Here is a 21,831-nt window from a genome sequence, read left to right as displayed (position 1 = left end):
GGTCGAGGAATAAAGATGGGATCGAAAACTGAAATAACGGGTCAAGAAGCTAAAGATAAGGTTGTATATATTCAATTTACGGCATGTATATGTCACGCCCCAAGCTACCTCGAAAAGCAGACACAGGACCTAGGACCACAAGTGATCCTTGTTGGCATGATCATGAGCATACTAAAGATGATAAACTGATGAGAAGTTATATCATAATTAAAATGAAAAGATGGGGAATACTCATATACTTTAACTAAGATATATGAAAACTGATGAGTTTAATACAAATAAGATATTAACTCAATACTAAGCTGAAACTAACTATGTTTGAAAATAGCCTCTAACTGACTAGAAATGTTGGGACAGACCCCAACTAAGGCTAGCAAAAATTGAAGCTAAAGGACTAAAAATACTGAAATAAACTCATGACTATTGTCCTTGGAGAAGGAGGAATCACCACTGATTTTACTGAACTGGAGACTGAGAATAGATCTAAGTGTGATCTGGATGCTGAGAACTGATCCTACATCATGAAAAGATGTAGCACATATGCGTCAGTACTTGAAAGATACTGAGCATGAAGGATAGAGTAAAGTTGTAATAAAACATAACTGAACATGATATATTTAATCTGAGATAACTGAGTGCGGTGATCAATTTATAAAATGCTGGAATTAAATTTAGATATATTGATAAATGATCAATGCAATGAAATCTGATTGAACTGTGAAAGCGTTTAAGAACCGACAACAAAATCACATGAGCTAAATGTGGAGTCTGATATATATCGAGAGAATCCAATATACCCTGCCAGAGGTATAAAGGCATGCTGGCATGATTATTGAACTAATCCCTACAGGGGAGACTTACAACCTACTTGGTTAGTAGTTCTGGAACTATTTGGGTACGCTAAAATCTAGTTCAACTTGGTCTCCAGTGAATTAGTTGTTAATTGATTATGATTAAGTTTTTGTAAATATTGGATAGTTCAAATTGAACATGCAAACTAAGAATGCAATAATTAATCTGATAATTATGTATTAATAACTAAGACATGTATGTCTGGAGTAACTAAAATATTTGACCTAGCATGTATAATTTAAGAACAAAAGAAATATGTATTTGGGGTTTTGAAATTCATGTAATTAAGTTGAGAAATAACATGGTAATTGATTTGGAACATATAACTAGATAATTCATGATAATCTAATGAAGTTCTAGAAACTCTAGGTCTAATAACGATAAGGGAATCAAGAATCTTGCTGATATCTAAGGATCTAATAGGTGAAAGGAATCCATTAGTGAAATCCCACGTATCTTGTGATGAATCCATGAAGAAATTTTTATATTTCGGGGCTGGAACTAATGGAACCTTGTTGGGTTTTTGAACTAGGGTTCTTAACTTTTTTTTCTCCTCTCTTGCTTCTAATTTTTTATGTTTTGATTAATAATTTGACTTAGGTAAGTTTCAGTTATATTTCTAGGCTTAAACTGACTAAAATCTCATAATTTAGGATTTAAAATACGTATCTTAGGGGTTAAACGAACTAGAAAAAGACCAAAAGACCCCTGAAATAATTGTTGTCGGAGAAATCAACGATCTGGACTGACAATCTATCATTTGAGTTTACTCGATAGGCCTTCACTAAAATGGGCATAACTTTTTACTCGAAGGTCCGATTTTAGCAAACTTGGTGGCCTTGGAAAGAGGATAAAATAATCCTTCATACATAGGTCATAAGTCACCTAATTCATTTTGTGCTAAGAGTTATAACCATTTGATGTTGATTCAATCAATAATTTCCTCCTAATTGGTTGTTAACCATCACTTGAGGTCCGTAGGTCCATCTATGGACCGTACTGGTCAATGGTGGTTCCTGTCAGAGGTTGGGTAATGGGGTCTTCATCCACAGACTGTGGTCTGACTTTCGGATCATAGGTTTGTCCATGGGCCGAGACTTAGTCGATTTTATGACCTGAGTTTTTGGGAGAGGCGAAAGTGGTGAACCACATACCCATACTACGGTCCATAGATCAGAGTACGGTCCATAGATGGTGACCGTAGATTGCACATGTAATTTCTGAAAAATTGAAGTCTAGTCTATTTTTGGATACATGGTGTTACATTATCTCCCCCTTGGGAACATTCAACCTCGAATGATGACCAAACTAGCTGAAATAAAGGGAGAGAAATACAATACCTACCACTAAACACTGAGAACTGAGTTTCATACTGAATAGAGTTCCAAGAACATTCAATTACGCTGTAAATACAAGTACAAATTGAGGAACATAATTCTAAGGATAAATTCACGTAGGAATAACTGAAAAACTGAAGAGGAACCATTACCTCAAGATGGAGTGGAATCGGAAGGAAACAGGTGAGGATACTTGGCTTTCATGGCTGCTTCTGCTTCCTAAGTAACTTCCTCTACAGACTGACTTCTCCACAGAACCTTGACTGAAGTGACTTCTTTGTTTCTCAACCTTCAAACTTGACGGTTAAGAATCTCAACTAGTACATCCTCATAAGAAAGATTATCTTTCACTGCCACACTCTCTTATGACACTATAGCGGTTGGATCACCCATACACTTCTTCAAGGGCGAGATGTGGAAGACTGGATGCACTACTACTAGTTCTGCTGGAAACTCTATCTTATATGAGACCTTGCTAACAGTTTTCAAGATCTTGTAAGGGCCTACATATCTAGGATCGAGCTTTCTTTCTTGTCAAATCCCATCACCCCTTCATAGGTGATACTTTCAAGAAAATTCAATCATTAATTTGGAACTATAGTTCCCTTATCCTTACATCTGCATAAGATTTTTGAAGATTTTGGGCTGTATTAAGTCTATCTCTAATGAGTTGCACTTTCTCTGTAGCATAAAGGACTGAATCTGGACTTATCAAAGTTGATTCACCTACTTTTAACCAACCAACCGAAGATCTACATCTACGCCTATTTAGTGCCTCATAAGGAGCCATGTGAATGCTGTAATGGTAGATATTGTTGTAGGCGAACTCAATAACAGGAAGATGATCATCCCAACTATTGTTGAAATCGATCACACAAGCTCTCAACATATTCTTTAGGGTCTGAATGATACGCGCTTGTTCATCTGTCTGCGGATGAAATGTTTTTCTAAGGTTAACCTGAGTATCAAGACCCTTATGAAATGACTTTCAGAAATGAGAGGTAAAATGATTTCCTCTATCTGAGATGATAGATAAAGAAACCCCATGCAATCTCACGAATTTCATTAATGTAAAGCTTGGCATAATCCTTCACCAAATCTGTAGTCTTGATCGCCAAAAAGTGAGAACACTTAGTCATCTTGTCAACTATCACCCAAATGGAGTCATGCTTTCTACGAGTTTGAGGTAACCATGTGATGCAATATATATTGATAATTTTCCACGTCCAAGTAGGAATGCCAATCTCTTGAGTCATACCCCTTGTTTTTTGATGTTTTACCTTGATGTGCTGGCAATTGAAGCACTTAGTTACAAGATTTGTTATATCCCTCTTCATGTCATTCCACCAGTAGACTTCCCGCAGACCGCGATGCATCTTAGTGGAATCTAGATGAATAAAATATCTAGAGTTATGGGCTTCTGCAAGAATATGTTGTCTCAACTATCCGACATCTGGGACACACAATCTATTCTAGTAGCGAAGTACACCATCTCCCCCTTGGGATAAAACCTCCACTCTCTGATTATGGACTGCACCCTTAAGTTCAAGCAAGATTGGATCACTGACTTACTTTTCCTTAACTTCCACTATTAAAGAAAATTCTGCCCCATCTGATTTTACACCGCTGTCTGATATGCTCATAAGAAGAACTTCCAAGTGAGCAAACATGTGAACATCCTTTACTAGTTCCTTCTGTTCTTCCTCAACATGAGCCACACTACCCATAGATAATCTGCTAAGTGCATCTGCTACTACATTTATCTTACCAGGATGGTAATGCACACTCATAGCATAATCTTTAAGGAACTCAAGTCATCTCTTCTAGCGAAGATTCAACTCTTTTTGGGTGAACCCATACTGAAATCTCTTATGGTCAGTGATCACATCTACATTAACCCTATACAAGTGATGTCTCGAGATCTTGAGTGCAAAAACTACTACTGCAAGCTTGAGGTCATGAGTTAAATAGTTCTTGTCATTCACCTTTAGTTGTGTAGAAGCATAAGCTATAATCATATCTCGCTGCATCAACACACAACCTAGGCCAACTATGGATGCATCACAATAGACCACATAACCACCTGGTAGAATCAAAATAAGAGTTGTAGTCAATTTTGTTTTCAATTCTTCGAAGTTTTTCTCATAATCATCTGACCATTGGAACTTGACCGTCTTCTGAGTCAGCCTAGTCAATGGTGAGGCTATGGATGAAAATCCTTCCACAAACCTTCTGTAATAACCTGCTAGACCTATAAAACTTCTGATATCTATAGCAAAGGTAGGTCTGGGCCATTGTTTCACTACTTTTATCTTCTGCGAATCCACTCGGATCCCCTCTCTAGATACAATGTAACCAAGGAAAGCAACAGATTGCAACTAGAACTCACATTTGCTAAACTTTGCGAATAACTTGCGATCTTTGAGTGTCTACTGAACAACTCTCAAATGACTCACATATTATTCATCATTCCTACAATAAATGAGGATATCATCAATAAAGACGATAACGAACAAGTCCAAGTATTGTTTGAATACTCTGTTCATCAAATCCATGAAAGGTGCAAGGAATTGTTTAGTCCAAATTACATAACTACCAATTCATAATGACCATACCGAGTCCTGAAAGCTGTCTTCGGAATGTCACTATCTCTAACTCTAAGCTGATGATAACCTTATATGAGGTATATCTTTGAAAAATGGCTAGGACATGAAGTTGGTCAAACAAGTCATCAATCCTGGGGATGAGATAGTTATTCTTGATTATGACCTTGTCCAGCTGTCTATAATTAACACACATTTTGAGGAGGTTTTAACCAAACTAAGCCATAATATAAAGCCATTCACCAAAATAATATGTTTTTCTAAAATTTTACAAAACTAGTATAAACATATTCCACAGTAACGTTTTAGGATATATTTCATTTTTTAAAAGTTGATGGCGTCAGATTGATATACGTTACTCACAGTAATGTTTTACTCTTAAAATGTTACCCACAGTAACGTTTTACTCCTAAAACGTTACTGAAAATAACGTTTTAAAAGTAAAATGTTACTTACAGTAACGTATATCAACCTAATACTGTTAGTTTTAAAAAAATAAAATATATCCTAAAACGTTACCGTGAAATACATTTATAGTAGTTTTGTAAAACTTTAGAAAAATGTATTACTTTAGTAAATTATTTTATATAATGACTTAGTTTGGTTAAAAATTCCATTTTGACAGAATCATCTTTCTTCTTTACGAACAACATTGGTACACCCCATGAAAAAATACTAGGTTTGATGAAGCCATTAGCAAGAGGGTCTTTCAACTGATCTTTCAATTCTTTGAGCTCATGTGGATCCATTCTGTAAGGAGGAATAGAAATAGGTTGGGTATTTGGAAGGATATCGATTCCAAAGTCGTTTTCTTTTTCAGGAGGGACTTTAGGAAAATCTTCTGGAAACAATTCTGGAAACTCACTAACTACTGGAACTGACTCAAGAGTTGGGGTTTCAGAGCTAGAATGCTTAACCCGAACTAGATAATAGAGATAATCCTTAGAGACCATCTTTCTGGCCTTAAGATAAGAAATGAATCGATCCATAGGCGCTAAGATACTACTCTTCCACTTTAAGATTGGTTCATTTAGAAACAGAAAATGAACAATCCTAGCTCTACAAAATCAATCCATGCCTAGAATGACATCAAAGTCTACCATTTCTAACTCTAGGTGACTTTCTGAGAGATTGTGACAGCACAATTTTTGTATACCCGTCTAGGTATAAGTGGGTCGCCAACTAGAGTAGAGACAGATAAAGGTTCTGAGAGAGCTCTGGATTAACAATAAATTAAACTGCTATGCAAAAAGATATAAAGGAGAGACGAGCCCTTGGATCTAACAATGCATAAAAATCAAGGTCAAAGACTTGTAATATACCAGTGAGTACATAAGGAAAACCTTCGTAATCCTAGCGATCCTGAAGAGCATACAACATGTTCTGGATGACCGTTACCTATACGAGATGAGTTATCCTGATGAGTAGGGCGACTTGCTACTACTGAAGTTGTAGACTGAACTCTACCATTACTACTTCCTTGACCCTATCTAGAAGGCCAATCTCTCAACCCAAACTGACCGCATACAAAACATCGTTCCTTTCCTGCGAGGCACTCACCAGGATGGTTTTTACTACACTTAGGACAAGTGGGTTAAGTCTTGGTGCCTGAAACACTTCCCTGAGACTTAGAGCCTGGTTCCGTAACCTTGTGATCATACTTGTTCTTGGAGGATGGAACAATAGCTAATGAAAGGGCTGGGTTTGAAAATTTCTAACGACTCTGCAAGCAATTTTCTATTGACTCTGAGCCATTTCCACCACCTTATTTCTATTGAGAATAGTCATAGTTCTTGGTCCTAGACTTCTTATTATCCTTGGCCTATTCCCTAAGCTTATCACCCTCAACTTGTTGAGCATGAGTCATAAGCCTAGAGATGTTCATATCTCTTAGTAACAAATCATTTCGACACTCTGTTTTCACCAAATTTGAAACTACATACAAGAACTTATTTATCTGATCCCTGGAGTCAGCAACCATGTGATAAGCATACCTAGAATGTTGGTTAATCTTGAGCCCATACTTTTGAACCATCATGTTTCCCTGGCTTAAGTTCATGAATTACTGGTCCTTTTCTTCTCTCAATTCTATCGGGAAAATCCTGTCAAAAAAGGTCTCACTAAAGCAATCCCAAGTAATAGGAATTACATCTATATCCCTAATTTCCTTCCACTGAGCGTGCCAGATATGAACAACATCTTTCAACATGTATGATGCAAACTCAATCCGATTCATTCCTAGTGACCTGCATCACCTCAAAGATCTTCTTGATCTCATCTAAGAAATTTTGGGGATCCTCATTAGTTTGCAAACTTAAGAACTCAGGTAGATTCATCCTAACAAAGTTAGGGACCCTTGCTGCTGCTAATACACCATTAACTTCCAGATGAGCTTGAACCTGATTATTCTTGTTGGCTATACTTTGAGCAAACATTTTAATGGCGTTCCTGAATTCAGCATTGGAGACTTCCTAATTTGGGACTGAGGAGTTGCGTTTGCATTTCTGGCATTCGCACTCCGAGCGTTAGCTCTACGAGGAGGCATGATCTAAAATGTAGAACGTCGAGTTAGAATGGGATTAGATCATACCTTACATACGATATGAGTAACAAGAAAGTGAAGTTTTTCTTATAACACTTCTTAGCCTCCATTTCATTAGAGTGTGGTGCACTTTACACCAATGAAAAGGACTCTACTTGGTGCGGCTTTTCATACATCATAGGATACTTAAATCTAATGCTCTGATACCAAGTTTTTCATGCCCCGAGCTACCTTCGAGTTGCAGACACGGGACCTAGGACCACAAGTGATTCGAATCTAAATGTGCTGGCATGATCATGAGCATACTAAAGATAATAAACTGATACGGAAGCTAAATCATAATTAAAATGAAAAGATGGGAAATACCCATACGCTATAACTCAGATATATGAAAACAAATGAGTTTAATACAAAAAAGATATTAACTCAATACTTAGATGAAACTAACTATGTCTGAAAATAGCCTTTAGATGACTAGAAATGCTGGGATAGGCCCCAACTAAGTCTAGCAAAAACTGAAGCTAAAGGATTGAAAATATTGAAATAAAATCATGACTATTGTCCTTGGAGAATGAGGACTCACCAATGATTCTGCTGAACTGGAGATCGAGAATCAATCTAAGCGTGATCTAGATGATTAGAACTTGAACTTATGTCACGAGAAAATGTTGCGCACGTATGCTTCATTACTTGGAAGGTATTCAACATGTAGGATATCGTAAAGCTGAAATAAAATATAACTAAACAAGAAATAAAGCAACGATATAATCTTAAATGATATACTAAATGCTGAGATAATTGAATATAGTAACCAATTTATGACGCGCTGGAACTGTATACTAGATATAGTGATAAATGATCAATGCAATGGAATCTCACTGAACTGTGAGAACTACTAATAACCGATAATAAAATCACATGAGCTAAATGTGGAGTTTGATGTATGCATCCCATCGAGAGGACCCAATATACTCTTTCAAAGGTATAAAGGCATGTTGGCGTGATCACTAAACTGATGTCCATAGAGGGGACTTAGCTCCTATTTGACTAGTAGTTCTCGGACTATTTGGGTACGCTAAACCCAACTCCAACTCAGTATTAGTCTACTCCCAATGAATTTAGTGGTTCACTATTATGACTATGTTTCTATAAATAGTGCATAGCTCAAACTGAATATGCAAACATAGAATGCAACAATTAATCTGATAATAATGGATAAATAACTGAGGCAAGTATATCTAAAGTAACTAAAATATCTGACCTAGCATGTGTAATTCAAGAACAAAAAGAAATACATAGCTAGGGTTCTGAAATTCATGTACGGACCGTACTAGTCAATCGTGGTTCATGTCAGGGGCTGGGGAATAGGGTGTTAATCCACGGATCGTGGTCTGACTTACGGACCGTATATATGTCCGTGGGTCGAGACTAGATCAATTTTTTGAGCTGAGCTTTTAGGAAGGGCTACAATGGTGGACCACAGACCCACAATACGGGCCGTAGATCAGACTACCCGTAAGATGGTGATAGTAGATTACACCTACAATTTCCAAAAAACTGAAGTTCGGTCTATTTTTGAATACGGGGTGTTATAGTATACAACTATGTATACGTAGCTTATTTTGGCACAAAATTTGGGCCACGACCTAATTCTACTTATTTGTTTTAATTCCAAGAGCAGGCCCAATCTGATTTTAAATGGGGTTTGAAACCCATGAATTTATTTTAGGACGGGTTGAAAGAAGTTGGGTCTGCCAGCCCATCAATTTGAAATTTGAGGGAAGACCCAAGTTTATAATATCCTCTTATCTTTTATTGTATTTGATTATTTCTTTGTCTAACTAAGATTTCTTTGAAGTGATTTTTATTTGATTGAATTCCCCAAAAGAAAGTCATTTCTCAATTTTATGTTCAAAATTAAAATATTTATATTTTTTATTTTGTTACTTAGTTTTATTTTATTTTATTGTTTGTCTTGCAACTTGAATCATTGTCCTTAGAAGATTTCCCTTCAGTTGTTTCCCTTAAAAATAAAAAATAAAAAATTAGTTTGTTTTACTTGGTTAAATGTTTTAAATTAGTCAAAGTTTTAATCAAATCGCCGGTCAATCGCAAGTTCGCAGACATTTTGAGAGTCTTAACACCTTCTCGAAATATACATTGAACTTCGAATCCACTTTTTAAATTGATATTTTATCTGTATAAATCTTTTTGAAAATCATAGGTTTTTCTTGTATTTTTATTTAAAAAATTAAGTGACGACTCTATTTATTTGAAAATTTAATTTCTCTTAAATCATAAGTTTAGTCAATTTTTCAAAAACTTAGTCTTTTCTTTTTATTATTTTCGAGTAAAACAGAAATAGTGACACTACTGAGGAATTATTAAGTTCTAACCATGATATTTGATTGTTTGATTAAGTGTTATTTGCTAAAATAGTTATTTGTGTTTAATATGTTTATATTGATAAATATTGCATTCATGGCATGACATATTTCGTCAAACAATAATTATTTTGCTTATCACTTAAAGGACAATTATGCGGTTTTTTAGTCGTTCATTAACAAAATTGTTCTCGGGGCACCCTGACGGGTGTAGTTGACTACTTAATAGTCAATGGCCGTTAGCTCTCTCAGCCTAAGTAGTCCGCTTGGGTCACCTATCCACTATAAACAAAACCCACACTTAGTCAAACTAGGAAAGAGCAAAGCCAAATCCCCAAAAGTTAGCGCATTAGCCTAAAATGACCCAACACTCAAAGGGCGCTGGGTCCAATAGAGCGATCACCTTGAGTCTAGAACGGCCCACGACCTAAACGAATGTTCATATTTATGTGTTTAAATTTGAAAGATGTATACATTGTTTGAAAATCATTGTCTCGTGGAATAATGATTAGAATATAGTTTATTTAGGTTGAAGAAAGAACTTAACAAGCTACTAGGCCATCCAAAGACCTATGCACCCGGAGCGAACGAAAAAAAAAAAGAAAAAAAAGAAGGATCTTTCGTGGAGGCATAGTTTACGGTCGTACTCTTGCATGAGACTGATTATTTTTTATCCCGTTTTCCTATTATGTGTTTCTATTTAATTTTATTCATAAAATTTGTATAAATTTGAGTCTTGGGGCAATGAAATATTTCAAATGACTTATATATCCTTCAAATCGTTAGACCTACCCTTGCACAAAAGGGTCATATATCTATTAAAACGGGCAATATTTATTTGTGTTAAAACTGCTTATGTGAATATGTTGCTTTATTTGGAGACATTCCAGCTCACTCTTATTTGAGATTTTTTTTAGAACCCCTATGCACAAATGTCAAGTCACAATCAAAAGTGCGTCCAAATATTATTCGAGTCTTTAGTTTTCCAACAAAGTTCAAACATCGCTTTCAATCCTTACTCTCCCATCTCAGAGAAAAGGTTAACCCTTTATCTCAAATCGAAAGAGATTCGAATGGGTCGAACTATGTGAAATACATAGACAACCTTTCAAGGTTCAATCCCCATTTTTGAGAAATTTTATCTTTTTCAACTCTTACAAAAAAAATAGAGTTACATCTTGTCAAAAAAAGAAAGTACGACAATGAAATATTCAATCGACTTTGTCTCGACTCAAGTCGACATTTCTAATTCACAAAGTTAAAAATCAAATGGACAAATTTCCATCTATTTAGTCATTTCTCTATATATGTGGGCAAGTTTATGTTCAAATGAAGCAACCCTATGTGTTTACAGTACTGTGGGTGATATTTTGTATTAATTATCATCGACGCAGACTAACACATTTGACTTTGAGTTATTTTTCTTTGTCACGTACTCAAAATTGATATTTGTTGAGAAAATGACTGAACATCCATACATCACGAGGTCCAAAGATGCAAAGATCCCTTCTCCGATCAATGTTTGTCAAAAGACAAAGAAAAAGTGGTTGAAAATGTTGTGAATACTGATCTGAATGAAATTACTGTGAATGACCCTATCATTGACGAACAAAAACAAGTTGATAGCACAATTAATCTGACAGATTGCTGAAATGAGGGATGAACTGAATAAGAATCGAGATTTGACAATTCTAGGTATCATTGCTAACACTCTTATTCCAGACAACGGAAGACCACCACTCCATTTTCCTACTTTGGATCCAATATAACATTTTTCAAATAATTCAACAACAACTATAATTCCTAACCTTACACCATTGACTTGACCAATCCTAACTCGCATCATGCTAGCTCCTCACACCAAACGTCACCGACTTCTCAAAATCCAAGCGTCAACATTTTCCAGAATTTTCCTCCGGTCCATCAAACCTGTCACATCCGGGGAGCACCCCCTAGAAGTAATCGGTGTCGTCATCCTCGAAGAGGAATAAAACTAACATCTTAGCATTTGTCATTACATTTCATAGGTTAAATTGCGGATAATTTAAAACTTTTTAATTACTTCTACACTGAGGTTTACATAGACATCTTGTTTTACGAAAAATATATATAAGTAAAGTAAAATGACAAAGTTTCAAAAAAAATTAATTTATGATTAAGAAAAATCGACTTTCCAAAATAATAGAGTCGCCACTTGACTTTTAATATAAATCAAGAAAAACTTAAAATTATTTTTTAAAAGATTTAAAACAGAGAAAAATCAATTGAAAAGGGTTCGAAGTTCAAATGTACATTCCGAGAAGATGTTAGGCCCTCGGATTGCCCGCTAACTTGCGGTTGACCGGCGATTTGACTAAAAATGACTTTCAAACAACTTTTCAAGTTTTTAACTAAAGTAAAAAGAATTTTTTTTCGTTTACTCAATTTAATTATTATATTATCAAGGGGAAAATAAAATAGAGAAATTACTTAAAAGTGAAAATAATTCATATGTTTTAACAAAATCAATATTAAAATAAAATCTAAGTAATAAACATTTATAAAATAATTATTTGTATTTTTGTTTAATATTAAAGAGAAATGGCTATCTTAGGGATATAATTGAATTAAAACCAAAACTCAAATAATATGTTGGTCCAAAATCATAATAAATAAATAAGAAAGGGAGGAAATATCAAATTTGGGCCCTAGGCCCAAATTCTAGTGCTGCAATTTTCAGGGCCTTTGGGCCTATTTCCTTCAAAGAAATCTCCATATACACAATACGTATACGCTGGTATACAAGACATTTCGAACCCATTTTTGAACCTTTTCAGCCTACATTTTTTTGAACCTTATGTCATGTAATTTTGTATGATGCATTTTCACGCCCTTTTGAGCCTGTATATTGCTATTTCACAACGTATATCACTGTATATGTCTGTATACAAGCCATATTTTCAGCTTGTTTTCACATTTCCAGCACAGGAGACTTATTTTTTGTACGGATTTATCAATTTTCCACCTGTACACCTAATCTCCAATTTACCCCGATAGCTGACTCGATGGTGGTTCAATTCAACTATATGCAAGGAGGGGAGTTCAAGGGGATTCTGATGGAGTTTCACATCCATAACATAAAGTAAAAAGATGACATCTATGGAAGGAAATAAAGTGATGAAAAATACTTAACATCTACCAGACATTATTAATAAAAGGGAAAATGCACAAGTACCCCCTCAACCTATATGCGAAATTTCAAAGACACACTTATACTATTCGAAGGTCCTATTACCCCTCTAGACTTATTTTATAAGTAATTTTCTACCCCTTTTCGGCCTACGTGACACTAGCTTGAAAAAAGAAGTCAACTAACGCTAGACCCACAAGATAGTGCCACGTCGGCCAAAAAGGGATAAAAAGTTATTAATAAAATAATTTAAGGGGTGTAATAAAGCATTAGTATAGTATAAATGTGTTTCTGAAATTTCAGACATAAGTTGAAGGGATACTTGTGCATTATCCCTTAATAAAATAACACTTGAACAATAATTTAAAGGGGAGTTTATGATAAGCAGTGAAGGGAATAGAAGAAGAGGAAATCAAACTCCCAAGTATAACATACATACAGATGCTTTGAACACCATCCAAAGAATCACAATGCGGACTAAAAATTATATTTATTTATTCTTGCAGACAAATTCAAATTCTTTTTTTTAACCTTTCTATGAGTAAATAGTAAAGGAGCTAAAGAGAATGAAATCAAAACATTAAGCTACTAAAGTAACCAAAACACAAAAATTTCCAGCACGCATGAACCACTTTGAGAGAACGCTAAGGCAAGACTTAATGCATTTAAACACACAATGACCAAGACTATTTGCACATAACTTAAGTGAATAGCAATCAAACGTCAAATTTGAGAGTCATAGGCATGTGAAATGCAAATTAACAAGCCTTTAATAAATTTATCACAAGATTAAGTGTGGAACTAAGCAGGCACCACAAGAGTGGCTAAGATAACGAGGTTGACTCGAACAAATCAACACTAACCTACACCGACCTATAAGAAAGAGAACTGACTAACTTAAACTCGAAAAATAAGTGCCAAACCGAATCAATGGAGTGATTCTTTTTACACGTACAACAAACATGAATATCATTTCCACGAATAGAGACAGAAAAGCGTTCCGATAATTCACAAGTGAAACAAACTAACTATTGAGGCAAGCACTGCAGTCACGCGCTTGAGGAAATTAAGAACGGATAAAACAAATTCGAACAGACATTCAATTACTTCAAAACGAAATATATAATATCAGTTTTCGAGAGAAATAAGGTGAGGGCTAAAGATATCACTTAGACTACAACATGTCAAGTAAAAGTATTTCGAAACCCATAAAAACACAACTCAAATCCAAACGACTACTGGAAACTGAATGAATAAAATAACTGAGAGTTACCTCTTGATGAGCAGTGTCTGAGACAATAACAAACCAAACAGAGACTTCCACACTTCCGATGAGAGCTTTCGACAAAAGAATACGGGAAATTTTAAAAGGGAAGTTTGATATCGAAAATCTATAACCCCGCAAACAAAATAGAAATCAACAACTTTTTGATAAATTTATATAACTGTGTTTGCTTCTATTCTTCTCCTTTCTAACCCCCATTTTCCAATTTTTTTCGCCAACTCTCTCCAACCATCTCCCCCCTTTTGAATGAAAAGGGTGAAGGCCTTAAATAAAGGAATATATGGGTTGATTAAAGGGGGAAAACGAATTGAATTTCAAAATTTTTCAAATTTTGAATTTTTCTTGAAGGGATAAGGTTGGAGAGTTGGGCAGTACTGATTCCCAACGGAATTCCAAGGAGCACCGTTCGATCTGAGGAGCAAGGACGGACGAAACACAAGATTGAGACACCTGGAAGATTCGGTAAGGAGGATAAGGGACAAAGAGGAGGAGACGCGCGCTGCTGCTGTATACAATTTCTCGCGATTGAATCGCGGTTTCCGGGTTCGATCGAGGAAGAAGATGAATCGGGGCGGGTTGAATCGCGATTGTATTGTTAAAATTGTAATGTTGTATTTAGTAGGTGGGTTGGGTTTTGTAATAAATGGAGGGGTGGGCTGCTGATGATGAGCCTGATTTAAATTGGCCCAAAATGTGTCTGAAAAGGGGTTTAAGGTTGAGGGTAGGGAAAGGTTGCCTCTTGGAGTTTTAAGAAATGACCAAATCGAGTTAGACTAATAAATACAGCTAAAATCTAAATAAAATAGATTAGTATTAATCAATTAACAAGCTTCTTAATCTCAACAAAATAAAATAAGAAAAAATTAGCAATTAAGATAACTTTAAGAACATAATTAATTAAAATAACATTAATTTAAAATTTTTAGTGAAAATGACAAAATAGCAATATGTTATATTAATTATACGTATTTTTTATAAAAGATGTGTATTTCAGATTTTAATGTATTTTAGTATTATTAAATTAATATATAAATGGAAACACATTGATTGGACCAAAACATGGTCCAATAACATTTAGTGAAAAAAAAAGAAATTAATGAAATAACTTTTTTGTGTAATGTCCAAGAAAGGCAAAAATAAAAATCAATTCAAAATTATCAGCCAAAATTTCAAGTTCTTTGTTCAAATTTTTCATGATCAAAGCCATTGTTATCAAGGATTTAAGTAGATTTTCGAGTTAGGTTTATTATTAAAGCAGATTTCGTGGAGGAAAGGGTAGTTTAAATTTTGATTTCGATTGTTTGAGCGTTTTTTGTTCAAGTTTTGACATTGTTCAAATTTTCCAGAATCAAAGCCATTGTTATCAAGGATTCAAGCAGATTTTAGAGCTAGGTTCATTATTAAAGCAGATTTCGTGGTGGAAAGGTTAGTTTTAAATTTCGGTTTTGATTTTTTGAGCGTTTTTTGTTCAAGTTCTGATTTTGTAAGTCAAGAATTTATGGACAATATATGAAAAGCCATTGATTATCAAAGATTTAAGAAGATTTTTGAGCTACATTCATTATTAAAAGCAGATTTCGTGGTGGCAAGGTTAGTTCAAATTTTGGTCTTGATTTTTTAGCGTTTTTTGTTAAAGTTCTGATTTTGTATATCAACACTTTATGGACAACTTATGTGATTTTTGTTTTAATATACATTTATGATTTTGTATTTTTTTGTGATTTTCTTTCAATTTATAAGATTAGGTAGATTATGAAAATATATATATATATAGAATCATTGTTGTTTGATGTTCAATACGCAGTTGTTAAAAGATTTTTTTCTTCTTCAGATTTTTGAATTGTTGGGAAAAAAAACAGTGTATTTTATGCAATGGCTGATTCAGTCAGAATTACGAGAGGTATAAACAACGACATTCAAAATTTTCCGGAATTACCGTCATTTGATTTGTGCATTACTCAAGGATTGATCGAAAATGTAGGATCTGCGGCGAGAATGGCACAAGAGTATGAAATGGCAATTGATAGTCTTCAAAAAAAAGGAAAGTGTCGTGCTATAAAACAAATGTTGATCAACAAAAATATCCAAGTGATGAAGTATTACGTCATGAAGATGAAGAGGTAGTAAATTATTAACGAAACTAATTTTTATGCTATGCATATAGTCGGTTTTTGTGTTTGAAATTTCATGACTTTCAGATTGGAAACTTATAGATTGTTGATATGCATAAAATGAATATGAAGATGATTGAGAATTAGTGATAACAGTACAGTAATTAATCATGTTAATACTATATTATTGTTACACCAGAAATTGATTAATTAATTAATTTAATACTATATTATTTGTTGGATACATATATATAGATTGTTGAACAATGTAGTTATGTTCTCTTCAGCATATTTATGTATTTAAATGTTGATAGACTTATTGTATCAGCTTAGTTGTTGTTTGTTGTTTATTTTATTTTATTTTTTATGTCATCAATATTCATGATTATGAATTAACATTCACTATTTTGTATACAATGTTGTTTATCATATTCTATTTTTTTAACTAGTACTAGATTTATATATCAGAAATTTCTTAAGTATGTATTCATTTTATTGTTGAACATGTGCAGGCAAATGAATTTTATGTCAAAAATAAACCAAAAAAAGCTCCCCACATTCATTGTTTCTTTAATCATGACATAAAAGCTGACTTGATGAAGTATTTACATGGACATGTATACAATGTATTCTGTGAAAGCACCTGCTTCGGTAAATATATGCAAATGCATCAATGTCGTGCTCGCGGAAAAATACATAGGTGTTGCATGGCTTTAGAACTCAACTGTAGTTCTCGCCAAGCATTTGTAATGCGTGTAAATGGATCTACGTTGCGTTTCACATTGAGAGAATTTGCTTTGATCAGTGGTTTAAATTGTGTCAACGAAGAAACTGATTTCATCTTTGATCAGTCAGAACCAAATAGTTTCATGGAAAAATATTTTGAGGGTGTTAAGTTGATCAGAAAAATTGATATAATGAGGAGTTTTCATCGAAATGTGAGGGGGGGGGGGGGGGGAGAGAACGATCACGATGGCCTGAAGTTTGCAATTTTATACTTCATTCAGACAGTGATTTTTTCCGGTGAAAGATCAACAAAAAAAGTTCCTAGATTATATTTTGATCTAGTTGAAAGTGGAAGGTACACCCAGTTTCCATGGGGGAAAAAAGCTTTCTATTTGCTGATAAAGAGCCTGAGCAAGAAGTTAAATGGTAAAAAGCAATTTTACAGAATTGGGGGAATGCCTATTGTATTCCAAGTATGGTTGTTTGAGTGCAGCTCGAGTAATGATTTCCAGGTCGCTCAAAAGGTTGATGACCATATTCCAAGGTTGCTCAACTGGCAGACGACCAATGAGAGTCGTAGATACAAGAAACTCATGAACACCATATTCAGTGATGTTAATAACAAGGTACTTAACTTTGACATATATTTAATAATCACCAAGTTGTATGTTCTCTTATTGGTTTTATTTGTAATAGTAACAATACGTTTGGAATTCAGATTAAATTCAGGAACATTACACCAAATCAAAGAGAACTTGCAGTATTGCAATTGCCACCGGAGGGTATCGAAAATCAAGCTCCACCTCAGTATTCAGATTCATCAGATGATGAGATAGATGATGAAATAATTGATACAGATGATGATCAACGAGAGGGAAGCTGTGACGACAAAGATTCTGAAGATGATTTTCAAGCACCCCCCCCCCCACAAGCAGTAAAGGTTAAAAGGAAAGAAAATGTTGGTTCCTCAACGTCGCCTCTTAGAAAAAGGACAAAGAAGCTGGTGACTGGTGGATCAAAACAGGATGCAAAAAAATTGGAACCTCGAATTGCTCTTAAACAGCTGAGGAAAAAGAATGCTGAGCCAAAAAAGGTAATAAACAAACTTAAGGTTATTTTTAAAACAAACTGAATGTCTACATGCATATCTAACAAATATACAACTTTCGAGTGATTATGATTTTTTTCAGAGAACAAGCGGACTTGAAGTGGAAGGCTGGGTGAAAGAGCTGTCAGATTTCAGAAAAGAAGTATTTACCATATAGTACATCCTTCTTAATTATACACTTATTATAATTATAAATTTTTAATAACGTACATCATTATGTCATATTTCTAGGTTAAACAAGAGTTTGTTGAAATTCGCAATTTGATCAACGACAACTTCAAAACTGTTCTGGCAGACATCAATTCAAAACAGAATGAGCAGGAGGTTTCTTATAAAAAATAAAATGAAGTAACATATTTCAAATTTACATTTTTGTTAATGATTTACGTTGTAATATATCACAGGCAGAGCATTCTGATGATCATGTTGTCCCTCCAAAATCAAATGATGAAGATGGGTATACACAACCATTCACTTTCAATAAAGAATCTCCAACAAATCAAGTTCTTGTATCTCAGTGTGACAAATTGAAATCTGAAAATTCAGAGGTACTCGTAGTTTTTTATTATTAATTTAGATTGCAAATACGATCCCTATTTTGGTGTTTTTACGAAAATTTTGAATTTGTTCACTGTTTATGAAGTCGTAACTTTTAATATTTGTTTACATGTGTATTGGATTTTTTTATTTTTACAAGACACTCAAGGATTCAAACGACAGTAAATCAACAAATGTTGTGTCCCCTGTAAGTCAAGAATTTGTGTATCATTTTTTAAACTCAATACTTGTCTAATAAATATCTTTAATAAGCCTCCCATATTTTATATAATTATACATTTATATGATTATGATCAAATTGTATCTGGCAATCTTAACTCGTTTTATGATTACATGTATTATAACTGTTATCGTTTACAACTTTAAATGACTTTTCATTATTTGTATCCATTAATATAAATTCATGTTTCTTGTTATTTTTTTTTAAAGACAATCAACAATACAGATGGAATATATCCCACCTCCGATGATCATGAGGTAAGTCAGTTTTTAGACAAGTTTATTTTTTTTCGTACATCCTAACGTGTGATCACAAAATACAAATTTGCCTTAAATTCCAGTCTCAATAAATGTTCATTTTCATATCGAAAATTTCATTTTATAAGGTTTTTTGTATCAACACCCCTGTTCGAAATCTGATTGATGTGGATTATGAGTTAAGTGCACCAAGACCTACAATTCCTAGAGTATGTTATTTAATTTTATAAGTACATTTGTTATACCATTATTTGGGTAATTACTTTTAAAGGTGTTGTTATTTTTACGAAATTAATAGGTAAATCAACCAAGTTTTGTATTTGATATACCCCCACAAAAAGTGCTTGGAGTATCTGAAAAATCTCATGAGGATGATGTTGAACAAATGCCATGTCCAGTCCCTATCCAGATTTTGGATCACATGAAAGTGACAACCGATTCACAGTTTGAATTGGACGATCAATTCATGCCTAGTCTCAACTCTATAAAGAGTAGCATCGCACCACATTCAACTGTGATAAAAGGGCACACCGAACAGCTGCCAACAACAATTGCAGGATGCATTACAACAAAGGCAGATCAGTCCACTATCGATGTCCAATTGGGTATGAACGGTTAAAATTTGATGATAGATCAGCCTATCAGCAATAACGAACAGACGCCATTACCTACGCGTAGGAATAGACGTCCAGGTCCTTATAATACATCTCCCTTCTGACCAATTTTGGATCATCTGCTGGTACAGTATTCCATTATTTTTAATACTTTTGTTAATGTAATCATTTTTATTGTTGCTTCTGTTAGTGTGTACTTAATTTATAGTTTTTTGAATCATTTCAGGTAGTTCATCAAGTCAGGCTCACATTTTTGAATTGAAACACCCTTTTATATTTGATTTGATATCCGGCGATTATGATATAACGTTGTGGGATGCGTTTCGTTCATGGATCCGAGATGACTTACTTACAAAGCATGACAGAAAGTAAGTCATTGGTGAATAATTACAAGATATTTTAAAAACATAACTGTTTAATTTTTTTGTATCCGGTTAAATATTTGTTTGTGTTTAAACAACAGTTATTGTTAGGTGCTGCATATATATAGGTTTTGTTGATTTTTTTTGTATTTAAATGTTGATAGTAATTACTTTACCTTTTTAATGAATGGTATACTGTTTATATTTTTATTCTGTTTATAGGAAGCATGATCAAGACCATTACAAGAAGAATCTAGCTGAAATTTCTGTGCCCATTAACCTTGGCGTTCTCACAGTGGACAATAAGAATTGGTTCTATAATCTGTTTTTCAAAGGACAGTTATTGAACAATTCGGTAAGAGTTGTTTAGCATTTATATTTACAAACAATGATTCATTATTAGTTATAGTATTTATACATTTGTGTTAAAATTTGTCAGCATGTTGATGTGATTTTATATTATCTACGGAAAAAAGCCAAGTATGATGTTGGAGGCAGCTATAAATACACAACTGTGGATTGTATTTTTAGTTCAAAGATATCTGCTATTTGGGAAAAATATTTGGATTTAGATAGCGATGTTGGTTGTGCCGATGAAGAGCATGTCATTGGCATAAGATTGATTATGTTTTTGTTCCTGTCCACGTCAAGGAGAAATTTTCATTGGGTGTTGGCTGTGATATCATTGAATGAAAAGTGTATCAACGTGTATGATTCATATAGGGCAGCAGGTCACGATGCAGCTATCAGGGCAGAGATAGTTAAATTGTCTCAGTTTATCCCTTTGAAGTTATCAGTCAATGATTATTACAACAATAAAGGAATTGATGTATCGCAAGCTCAACAAGAGAACGAGTTCTTTAATGTAGTATTCATTGATAATGTTCCTCAACAGGCACATGGGTCTCTGTAAGTTTGTGTTTCTTTTTATTTTAATATCACCAAATTATAAATATTATATTGTGTACTAACTTTTAATTTATAGGGATTGTGGTATTTATGTGCTAGCGTTTGTCGAATACCTGTCATACGGCCAAGGTATTCCAGCGAATATTTTGGATGCATCGTGTTTACGGTCAAGATATGTTACACTTCTTTGGAATTATGGCCAACAAAAGAATGATGCCGGAGCAATAAGTGACAATGAAGCACCTCTACGATATAGCAGATTGAATGTAGCAATGGAGGAGATTGATACAATTCAAATAGATTAGTTATTGTCCATTTTTTTGTTTGTACTTGGACATTAGTTTTTGTATTATATGAAACGATTTTAAAGGGTTCCAGTTCTTTTGTGTTTATTAATGTATAAAATCTTGAAGTTATGGTTTCAAAGGTTTTGGGTCAATATTAAAGTGTTCAAGCCTAAGTATTTGCATGTGGGGTACACAAAACTCATTTTTTATGTTAAAATGCAATACAAATGAATCTATCAACATGCATACGATTCTACCAACATACAATATATATAGAACAAATATAATGTAGATTAAAAGCATGGATACACATACATTTCGGTTTAAAAGGTATACCAAAACAATTACAAATAATCTAACAAAATGTATGCATTCATGTGTTTCAAATGGATGTAAGACTTGATATTAAATTGTAAATACAATTAATAATAACAACAACATAAAAAAGATAGAATACGTATAGAGAATATGAATACTTTTAGAGATAACACGTATACCAAAAAAAAT

General features: G+C 34.0%; 1 protein-coding gene and 2 long non-coding RNA genes across 3 annotated transcripts; 1 reads left to right on the top strand and 2 right to left on the bottom strand.

The window, feature by feature from the left end:
* Nucleotides 1–228: 228 nt before the first annotated feature.
* LOC138338681 (uncharacterized) lies at nucleotides 229–7,910 on the bottom strand. Its single transcript, XR_011211867.1, has 2 exons — nucleotides 2,342–7,910; nucleotides 229–514 (listed from the first exon to the last, which is right to left on the bottom strand). It is a non-coding gene; the product is annotated as an uncharacterized lncRNA (long non-coding RNA).
* A 3,295-nt stretch (nucleotides 7,911–11,205) lies between these two features.
* On the bottom strand, nucleotides 11,206–15,171 carry LOC104649675 (uncharacterized). Its single transcript, XR_743573.4, has 2 exons — nucleotides 14,161–15,171; nucleotides 11,206–11,670 (listed from the first exon to the last, which is right to left on the bottom strand). It is a non-coding gene; the product is annotated as an uncharacterized lncRNA (long non-coding RNA).
* Nucleotides 15,171–21,414, top strand: LOC101268625 (uncharacterized). Its single transcript, XM_026027943.2, has 17 exons — nucleotides 15,171–15,447; nucleotides 15,519–15,597; nucleotides 16,004–16,072; nucleotides 16,154–16,292; nucleotides 16,796–17,635; nucleotides 17,728–18,102; nucleotides 18,200–18,259; nucleotides 18,349–18,441; nucleotides 18,522–18,665; nucleotides 18,815–18,862; nucleotides 19,105–19,152; nucleotides 19,281–19,361; nucleotides 19,451–19,891; nucleotides 19,993–20,134; nucleotides 20,351–20,483; nucleotides 20,568–21,037; nucleotides 21,114–21,414. Exons 5-13 carry the CDS (start codon nucleotides 16,880–16,882, stop codon nucleotides 19,769–19,771), a joined length of 1,926 nt encoding a protein of 641 aa, XP_025883728.2. The 5' UTR covers nucleotides 15,171–15,447; nucleotides 15,519–15,597; nucleotides 16,004–16,072; nucleotides 16,154–16,292; nucleotides 16,796–16,879; the 3' UTR covers nucleotides 19,772–19,891; nucleotides 19,993–20,134; nucleotides 20,351–20,483; nucleotides 20,568–21,037; nucleotides 21,114–21,414.
* The last annotated feature ends 417 nt before the right edge of the window (nucleotides 21,415–21,831 follow it).

Source organism: Solanum lycopersicum, chromosome 10 (assembly GCF_036512215.1).
Source record: "Solanum lycopersicum chromosome 10, SLM_r2.1".
Classification (NCBI taxonomy): domain Eukaryota; kingdom Viridiplantae; phylum Streptophyta; class Magnoliopsida; order Solanales; family Solanaceae; genus Solanum; species Solanum lycopersicum.
The sequence above is the reverse complement of the archived record's forward strand: the minus strand, read 5'-3'. Positions and strand labels throughout refer to the sequence as shown.